Source organism: Canis lupus, chromosome 5, assembly GCF_011100685.1.
Source record: "Canis lupus familiaris isolate Mischka breed German Shepherd chromosome 5, alternate assembly UU_Cfam_GSD_1.0, whole genome shotgun sequence".
In the NCBI taxonomy this organism is placed as follows: Eukaryota; Metazoa; Chordata; class Mammalia; order Carnivora; family Canidae; genus Canis; species Canis lupus.
Window position 1 is genome coordinate 64,739,873 of NC_049226.1, and position 9,635 is coordinate 64,749,507.

At 55.2% G+C, this 9,635-nt stretch overlaps 1 protein-coding gene across 1 annotated transcript; it reads left to right on the forward strand.

Moving 5' to 3' along the window:
• Positions 1 to 5,621: 5,621 nt before the first annotated feature.
• On the forward strand, positions 5,622 to 9,577 carry SLC22A31 (solute carrier family 22 member 31). The gene is given in 10 exon segments (XM_038538037.1): positions 5,622 to 6,865; positions 6,964 to 7,099; positions 7,101 to 7,119; positions 7,418 to 7,434; positions 7,436 to 7,587; positions 7,775 to 7,914; positions 7,997 to 8,111; positions 8,242 to 8,456; positions 8,792 to 8,903; positions 9,164 to 9,577. Coding segments are annotated over 10 exon segments (1,446 nt in total). The 5' UTR covers positions 5,622 to 6,635; the 3' UTR covers positions 9,474 to 9,577.
• Positions 9,578 to 9,635: the final 58 nt, after the last annotated feature.

The window sequence follows — 9,635 nt, forward strand, 5'->3', positions numbered from 1 at the left end:
AGGGAATTAAGAGAGTATATATTTTTAAAGATTTTGTTTATTTGAGTGAGCAAGCATGAGTGGTGAGGAAGGGCAGAGTGAGAGGGAGGAGCAGGTTTCCCGCTGAGCAGGGAGCCCCACAAGGAGCTCGATCCCAGGACCCCAGGATGATGACCTGAGCCCAAGGCAGACACTTCGCCGACTAGACCACCCAGGCACCTCAAGATAAAATATTTTAAAAGACAGACAGTAATGGAGGAGCTGAGGAACAAGAACAAACATCTGGGACTGAAAATAAGCAGCAGAAGTAAATCCAGAAGAGAACCAGGGTGCTTATACAAGCATCAGACAAAATAGAATATAATTTAAAAACTGTCACAAGAATCAAAGGAAGACATTTATATTAATCTTAAAAGGTCAGCCCATCAAGGAGATATAACAATTATAAATATATAAACACCAAACAGCAGAACCCCCAAAATAGATGAACCAAAACCCAACAGAACGGGAGAAGCAGGCAGTTCAACAACAGTGGCGGGGAATTCTGCTTCCCCGTTTCCGTAATGGGTTGAGCAACTAGATAGAAATTCGTTAAGGACGTAAAGGGCTAGAATGCCATAAGCTAACCAGCTCTCACAGACATCTACAGAACATCTCACCCAACAGCAGCAGAATTCACATCTTCTCAAGTGCACGGGGAACATTCTCAAGGACAGACCACGTGTCAGGCCACACGACAAGCCCCCATAAGTTTAAGACTGAAATAATATAAATCTTCTCTGACCGCAATGAAATGAAGCTAGAAATAGTAACAGGAAGCAAAGTGGAAAATCCAAACACGCGCATGTGACAGAGGACACTTTTAAATAACCAGTGAGCCAAAAAAATAAATCACAAGATACATTTTTAAAATACTTGAAGACTGTAGAAAAACAGTTACAGGATGCAACAAATGCAGCGTGGGGGAAATTTATAGCTATAATTGCCTACTGCATAAAACAAATCAACAACCTCACTTTACACCTTAAGGAACAAGAAAAGAAGAGCCAACTAACTAACCCCAAAGCCAGTAGATGTGAAGAAATAAAGATTTGACGGCTGTGGGAATTAATAAAAGGAAACCCTAGTCTACAGTGGAGTCTGCCGGCAGGGGGCGCTCTCAACACCCAGCAGGACACTCGCGCCTTGCCTGTGGCTCCCACTTTACTACCCTAACTGGAGGAAGGAGGCTTCCCCCTCCTCCAGCAACAGCTCAGCCAATGAGAAGCCACGACACTTCTACCTCCCATTTTCCTCCAATGGACTGTCAGTTTACAACAGCTCCTCCAATCCTTTCCTCAAGGAAGAGCCTCCAATGCTCTGTTCCCAGATCTGGGGAAGGCTTTGCCCTAGCTTGCTTGTCTTGGATTGCAAGTCTCTCCTACTCCAGAATAAAGCCATCTTTGCTGGTAAAATAACGGGCAGTTTTACTTTTAAGGTTGAAAGAGGAGAGAAATGAAATAAAAAAAAAAAATAGAGAATCAACAAAACAAGCTGGTTGGACAATTCTTTATATAGGCTACAAAAAAAAAGAAGATTCATATTACTAAAATTGGATATGAATAAAAACATTACTGGATTTTACAGAAATAAAAAATAAGACATTACTGTGAACAATTAAATGCAAACATACTAGAAATCCTACAAAATGGACAAAGTCCTAGAAACATACAATTACTGAAACTGACCCAAGAAGAAATAGAAAATCTAAACATACCCTATAATAAGAGATTGAGTCAGTAATAAACAATATCAACATCCCACAAAAGGAAAGCCCAGGACCAGATGTCTTTGTAGATAAATTCTACCAAATATTAAAGAACTAGCATCAATCCATCCCAAACTCTCCCACATGACAGGAAAGAACACCCTGTAATTCATTCTGTGAGGCCAGCATAATCCCAATAACAAAGTCAGACAAAGACATCACAAGAAAAAAAAAAAAAAAGATAAACTAGTATCTTAAAAATATAGATGCAAATATTCTCAAGAAAATATTAACAAATACAATCCAGCAACATATTAAAATGATTAGACATCATGATCATGTGGGATTTAACCCAGGAATACAAGGATGGTTCAATATACAAAAATTAACGTAATATGCCACATTACTAGAAGAAAGGAAAAAATTCAACATCATTTCATTTCATGATAAAAACACCGAAACTAAAAATGGAAAGAAAATATCTCAAAATAATAAAGGTCACTTTGGAAAAACCCAAAGCTAATATCATCCTCAGTAGTGAAAGAACGCTCTCCTAAAATCAGAAAAAGACAAGGATGCTCATTTTCACCACCTCTGTTCAATATTATACCAGAAGTGCTGGCTGGAGCAATAGGAAGAAAAAGAAATAAAAGTATCTTAATTGTAGGTAACATTTATATGTAGAAAATCCTTTAAAAATCCACAAACACAACATCAGTGCTAATAAAGAAATTCAGGGGCGCCTGGGTGGTCAGTTGGTTAAACATCTGACTCTTGATTTCTGCTCAGGTCATGATCTCAGGGTCCAGAGTTCAGGCCCCTTGTTGGGCTTCATGCTGGCATGAAGGGAGGAAAGGAAGGAAGGGAGGAAGGGAGGAAGAGAGGAAGGAAGGGAGGGAGGGAGGAAGGGAGAAATTCGGCACAATTGTAGCATATAACATCAGTATTCTAAAAATCACTTGTATTTCTACACACTAGCAATGAACAATCTGAAAAGGAAACATAAAATAATTTCATGTACAATAGTATCAAAAAGAATAAAATACTTTAGAAATAAATATACTCAGGGAACTACAAGGCTTGTATACCCAAAACCACAGAACACTTCTGAGAGAAATTAAAGATGACCTCAATAAATGGAAAGACAGGGATCCCTGGGTGGCGCAGTGGTTTGGCGCCTGCCTTTGGCCCAGGGCGCGATCCTGGAGACCTGGGATCGAATCCCACGTCGGGCTCCCGGTGCATGGAGCCTGCTTCTCCCTCTGCCTGTGTCTCTCTCTCTCTCCCTCTGTCTCTCTCTGTGACTATCATAAAAAAATAAAAAAATAAAATAAAATAAATGGAAAGACATTTGGTGTTCAAGGAAGAGGAGACTGAATATTGCTAAGATGGCAGTATTTCCAAATATCCCCAAAGCATTCTATAGATTCAATGCAAAACGCTACCAATATCCCATGACCTTTTGGACAAAAACAGAAAAAGTGATTGTAAAATTCATATGGAATTGCTAGTTTTCCCAAATAAAACAATCATGAAAAGAAACAGAGTTGGAGGACTCACACTGTACATATTACAAAGCTACAGTTATCAAGAGAGTGAGGCACTGGCATGAGGACAAACAAACAGACCTATGAATAGGATGGGGAGTCCAGACAATAACCATACAAGTGGTGTCTTCAAGGATGCCCACACAGTTCAGTAGGGAAAGAACAAGCGTTCCAACCAATGATGCTGGGCAAGGTAAGTGTCCACATGCAAAACAATGAGGCTGGACTCTCATCTAACACCACAGGCAGGGATGTCTGGGTGGCTCAGCAGTTGAGTGTCTACCTTCTGCTCAGGACATGATCCTGGGGTCCCAGGATCGAGTCCCACATCAGGCTCCCTGCATGGAGCCTGTTTCTCTCTGTCTCTGCCTGTGTCTCTGCCACCCCCCCCCCCCTGTCTCTCATGAATAAATAAATATAATCTTTCAAAAAACACCATAGACAAAAATTAAATTGGATCAAAACTCTAAATCTAAGAACTGAAATTGTAAAATGCTTAGAAGACAGAAGCAAATATTCATAATCTTGATTTTAGTAATAGTTTCTTACATGACGCCAAAAGTATGAGCATGAAGAAAAAATTGAACTTCACTTTTTTTTTTTTTTTTTTTTGCATCAAAGGACGCAATAAGAAAGTAAAATGGCAACGTACAGGATTAAAGGAAATATTTAAATATTTGTAAATCCTATATCCGATAAAAATCCTAAATCTGATAAAACCGATAAATCCGATATATCCGATAAAACAGAATATGTATAGAATACTTTAAAAATCAGCAACAAAAAAGGCAAGCAACGCAGGTAAAAGTAGGTATGGGATCTGCAGCATCATTTCTCCAAAGAGGGATCCGGGGCCAGTAAGCACAGGAGATGGTCCATAGCAGCCGCCGCTGGGGAGCCGCAGATGGAGAACACAGGGGGACGCCTCACCCGAAACCCGGAGGGCTGTAGCCCCGCGATAGGCGGCGGCGAGAATGCAAATAACTCCTGGAGGAGTCACTCTGGCCGGCACACCTGCACCGACGGGCACACCTGCAGGGGGCGGGGCACACCAGAAGGCGGTGCCAGGAGCGCTGAAACGAGCGCACGCGGCAGCGACGGGTGCACCTGCACCAAGTGGAGCACACCTGCACCGGGCTGGGAGCACCTGCAGGGGTGACGCACGCGGCACTCCCTGCCCCCGACCAGGGCCGGAGTCCCAGCCCGAGGGCCCGCTCTGCAGGCGCCCCTGAGGGGCAGACGGGGACTTGTCCCCCGCGGCAACCAGAACACTGTGAGCTTCGCATCACCAGGAACGTCTGTAAAGCCAGGGACGCTCCGACACGCGGAACGGTGCCCCGAAGGGTGTCTTCGCAAAACTCAGAAATGGGCCGGGGAACCCCGGCGTCCCGTGAACGTCACCTGTCCCCCAGCCACACCCAGACGCGAAGGTCAACGCCCCTTTCCTGGAGTCTGCATAGGAGAACCCCGCCGCCACCAGAGCCTCCCGAGCCAGCCCACACCTTCCCCACAGCACACTCCGCCCCCGCGACCCCCGGCCCTCGCCCGGCAGCACACCTGAGCGCCCAGCCGGCCGCGCCCCGGCCACGCCCCCCGCACGAGGACGCCCCCCGGCCGCGCCCCGGCCACGCCCCCCGCACGAGGACGCCCCGGCCACGCCCCCGCACCTGGACGCCCCGGCCACGCCCCCGCACGAGGGCCCCGCCCCTTCTGCCCCAAGCCCCGCCCCCGCCCCGGCCCCCGCACGGAGAAGCCCCGCCGGCCACGCCCCAGGGCCACTCCCGGCGTCCACCTGGCCGCGCTGGACGCCACCTCCGCCACCTCCGCCACCCCCGCGGCCTGGACGAGGTTGCCGTGAGCCTCCTCCGGCCCGCCCCGCCCGGCCCCGCCCCGCCCCTACCCTGCCTCCCAGGCCCCGCCCCCGCGCCCTTCCCACGCTGACCCAGGTCGGCCGAGCGCACAGAAGCCCATGGAGCGGGAGCCCCTGGTGTGCGCGCTCCGGCCGGGCCCGGCGTGTGCTGGCCGCCGCCTCGTGGCTGCCGTGCGTGGCCCTGGGGCTGGCGCTGGGCTCGGAGCCGCTGCTCACCGCGCCGCCCGCCCACCACTGCCGGCCGGACCTCGCGCTGCTGCCCCCCGCGCTGCGCGCCCTCCGCGGACCCGCGCTGCTGGCCGCCAGTGTCCCCCGCCTGGGCCCCTCGGGCGCCCTGAGCCCCTGCCTGCTGCTGCGCTACCCCAACGGGACCCGGCCCTGCACGCGCGGCTGGCACTACGCGCTGCCCGCCGCCGGCCTACTGCGGAGCCCCGTGACCCAGGTGCAACCCCGACGCGCGAGCGCGCCCCTCCCCCGCCCCCCTGTTTCTGTCCCCCTGCTCCCCTGCGCTGGGGCTGGGGGCTCTCTGCTGGGCTCGTGCTTGGGGGTCAGAGGATGTGGCAAAGGCCCAGGTAGGGCGGCCCCAGGCCTAAGGGCAGAGCCTACTGCCCGAGGACTGCCAGGGCGGGCAGGAAGAGGAGTTCCGCGGAAGGTATGAGCCGATAGGGCCACCACTTCAGTGCCGCCGACCTCTTGAGTAAGCTCTGGCTTTGGGCTATGTAGGTGTCGGGGTGGCTCCTGAGACAGGGCTTTGAGGCAAGGTAGCCAGTAGAGATCCATTTGGGAAAAGCAGACCTTCCACCTGAGGGGTAACCGAGGGGCACGCAGGGGTCTGGGTGGGAAGAGATGGGGAGGGGGCCGTTGGAACCTCGCAGGCCCCTCTCCCTCTCATTGTGCCCTTGGGCTGGACCTGCCGGCTCTGCCCCTTCCTGGCCTCTGCCCCACAGCCTGACTGACCCAGGGTGCACAGGGTTGCTGCATCCCTGCCCAGAGCCCTGAAACTGGTTGGGGTGCTTTTCCTCCATCCCATTGTCTCTGCACCTGCCCTCTTGTTGGAGGACTGATTGGTCAGCATGCCACCAGCTTTCACGAGCATTCAGTTTTTAACGTAAACATACTCTGACCTAGTAGCGTTTAAGACAATATGTTAGATTTGGGGAGAAGGCGCAGAAACCAGGAAGGGAGGATGGGGAAGTGCACAACTGAGATCAGGCGCCTCAGGAAAAGCAGGTGAGCACAGCCCTGCAGCTTCCTCTGGGAGTCATTCTTGAAGGAGTGAGGTGGGGGCAAGGCCGGGAGGCCCTGGGCACAGCTTAGACCACTCAGGTGTCACCTGTGCGGGAGTGGGACCCTATGCAGAGAAATAGCAGACTTGGGTCTCCATGGGGTGTCCTGAGACCCCTGTCACCCCCTCTGGGGGCTCAGACCAGCACTTGTTCACATCGCAGCATCAGAAGAATATGCCATGTGACCTTGAGCAAGTCCTTCCCCCATGCCTCAGTTCCCCCGTCTCCAGAGAGGACTTGACCTATCCAGCCCTGGTAGCCTGACATTCTGGGAACTGCAGCAAGGGGAGGGTGGTCCTCCTCAGCCAACAGGTGACTGGCGTCCCCCACAGTGGAACCTCGTGTGTGAGGATGGCTGGAAGGTACCCCTGGAGCAGATGAGCCACCTCCTAGGCTGGCTGCTGGGCTGCGTCCTGCTGGGCACGGGCTGTGACTGGTGAGTCCTGCCCAGCCGCGCTCCTGTCAAGGCTCCAGGGTCTGGGTAGATCCCCGAGCTGTCCTGACCTCATCCGCACGTGTCCCCTGCTGCCCCAGGTTTGGACGTCGGCCTGTGTTCGTGGCCTCCCTGGTGCTGGCCACGGGCCTGGGGGTCAGTGAGGCCCTGGCTGCCAGCTTTCCTGCCCTGCTGGCTCTGAGGCTGCTGCACGGGGGGGCCTTGGCAGGCTTTTTCCCTTGCCCTCTACGTGGCTCGTGAGTACCACAGGGTGCTTCTGGGGCCAGATCCTCGGGCCAGGCCTCCTCCTCAGCACAGCTGCAGGGCCAGTCAGGTGGTGTGGGAGGCCCCTCTGGCACTCACTGAGGGCCCTTCTTGAGAGGGCGGGAGGGGCACTCTGTTCTGGGAGCTCTGCTGTCGACCGGGATTTCCGGTCACTGGAGGAGGCAGTACCTGGGGTTGGCCTCAGACACCATAGGTTAGGGACTAGTCCCCCACAGCCCTGGACAGGGCGGCTCTCCCGAGGGGCCTCGGTCTCAGGCTGTTTCTGCCCAGGCTTGGAGCTGTGTGACCCCCCCCAACCGCCTGGTATTCTCCGCGGCAGCTGGCCTCTTCTCGGTGCTGGGCACTCTGCTGCTGCCGGGCCTAGCCCTGCTCGCACAGGACTGGCGCCTTCTGCAGGGGCTGAGCGCCCTGGTAACAGGACTCTTGCTGCTCTTTTGGGGGTGAGTATGGTGGTAGTTAGTTCAGTAACACTTCCCCGTGCAACTTTGTACAGCACCGGCATGTGGGTATGGGGCAGGAGAGCCATGGCTTGTCCTCACCCCCTGGGTCCTGGGAGGGGGCACTGACCCCTGGCCCCTGCCGTCCTTGCACAGAGGACCCATGAGCATCTTCACCCCACACTTGCAGGTTCCCAGCCCTGTTCCCTGAGTCTCCCTGCTGGCTGCTGGCCACAGGACAGCCAGCCCGAGCCAGGAGGATCCTGTGGCATTTGGCAGAAGCTGGGGACCCCGAGGACAGCCCGGAGGAGGAGAGCTCCCTGGCTACAGGTAAGGCTCCAGCCAGGAGAGGGGAGACCTGGGTCCTGGAGGAGGGTCAGCCCCTCATATGAGCTCCCTCCTGTCCCCGGAGCCACAGAACTGGACATGCTGGGTGCAGGGAGCCCTCAGCCCCAGTACCACTCCATCCTGGAGCTCTGGCACACCTGTGTCGCCTGGAGAGATGGACTCATCCTGGGCTTCAGTTCGTGAGGACGGGAGGGCATGGGTGGGTGGGCTGACGGTGTCTGAGCCTTCCTTCCAGGGTGGGTCTTTGGTCTCTGGAGTCCCCTGTCCTGGTTGGGCCATCACTCTGCCCTCCCTCCCCCTCCCTCTCAGGCTGATCTGTGGGGGCATCAGAGCCAGCTTCCTGCACAGCCTGACCCCGAGGGAGCCCGCCTTCTACCAGCCCTACTTCCTGGGCGCTGGCCTGGAGGCTGTAGCCACCTTGTTGCTGCTGCTCATGGGGGACCGCTGGGGGCGACGCCCGGTCCTATTGCTGGGCACCCTGGTCATGGGCCTGGCATCCCTGCTGCTCCTTGCTGGGACCCAGTGTGAGTGTGGGGCCCTGCAGGCTGCGGAGGTCTGACTGGTGGGGGCGGGGGACGGGTCCTGGGATCGGCCCCTTCCTGGGCCCCCAAGAGAGGCACAGAGTGCTGGGATAAAACTGTGCTTCTTACCCCATTCATGTCCCCACTGTGAAGCTGGAGAAACTGACACCTAAAGAGTTAAAGTGCCCAGAGGCTCCTCCGGAAGGGGCTCCATATAAGGGTCTGGTTCAAGTCGGTGGCAGCTGAATGCCTGACCCCTGTCCCCCCAGCACAGGGTGCAGTGTAGGGCTGGGAGACTAGGCCCCTGGGCAGTGTGGGAGCCTTCTCCTTGTCCCCAGACTTGCCAGGCTGGACTGTGGTGTCCCTCTCTGTCCTGGGCCTCCTGGCCTCCCAGGCCATGTCTGCACTCAGTAGCCTCTTAGCGGCAGAGGTGCTCCCCACCGTCATCAGGTAAGCTGCTGGCTGCCGGGCCAGCCCCCTTCCCAGCTTGGCCCAGCACACCCAGGTGGCCTGGGGGACACTAGTCACAGAGGGGAGCAGGGGAGCAGAGGAGCAGAGTTCCCAGGGAAAAGCAGGTTTCTGATTTCCAGGTGGGGGAGGAGAACTTTTTTTCACACACACTTTAAAGTTTGGTCTTCCTGGAGCCCCCAGCCTTGCCCCCCTGTCCCGGGGCATCCCTGGCAAGCCCCCCATGGCACCCTCTCCCATAGGGGGGCCAGGCTGGGCCTCGTGCTGGGGGCTGGCTTCCTGGGCCAGGCAGCTGCCCCCCTGGCCGACCTGCACGGCCGGCGCGGCTTCTTCCTGCACCACGTAGTCTTTGCGTCCTTTGCCGTCCTCGCCCTGCTGTGCATCCTGCTGCTGCCTGAGAGCCAGGGCCACCCACTGCCTGCGTCACTGCAGGACGCTGACCGCCTGTCCCTGCTCCACGGGGGCCACCCCTGCCGGGCCCCCCTGGACCACCTGCCACTGCTGCCAGCCTCCCACCAGCTGGCAGGGACGCCACGGGACCAGGAGGGCTGACCGGGAGCCAGGGCCATGGAGGGGGCTCCCCCACCCCTGCTGGCTGCCGCTGCTCCTCAGGGAGCACCCACCACCCACTGTGGAGGATAAAAGCATCCATGGAACTTGGTATCCTCACTGCTGCTTCCCTCAGGCCGCACCCCCGGGGCCCACCCCCAGCCA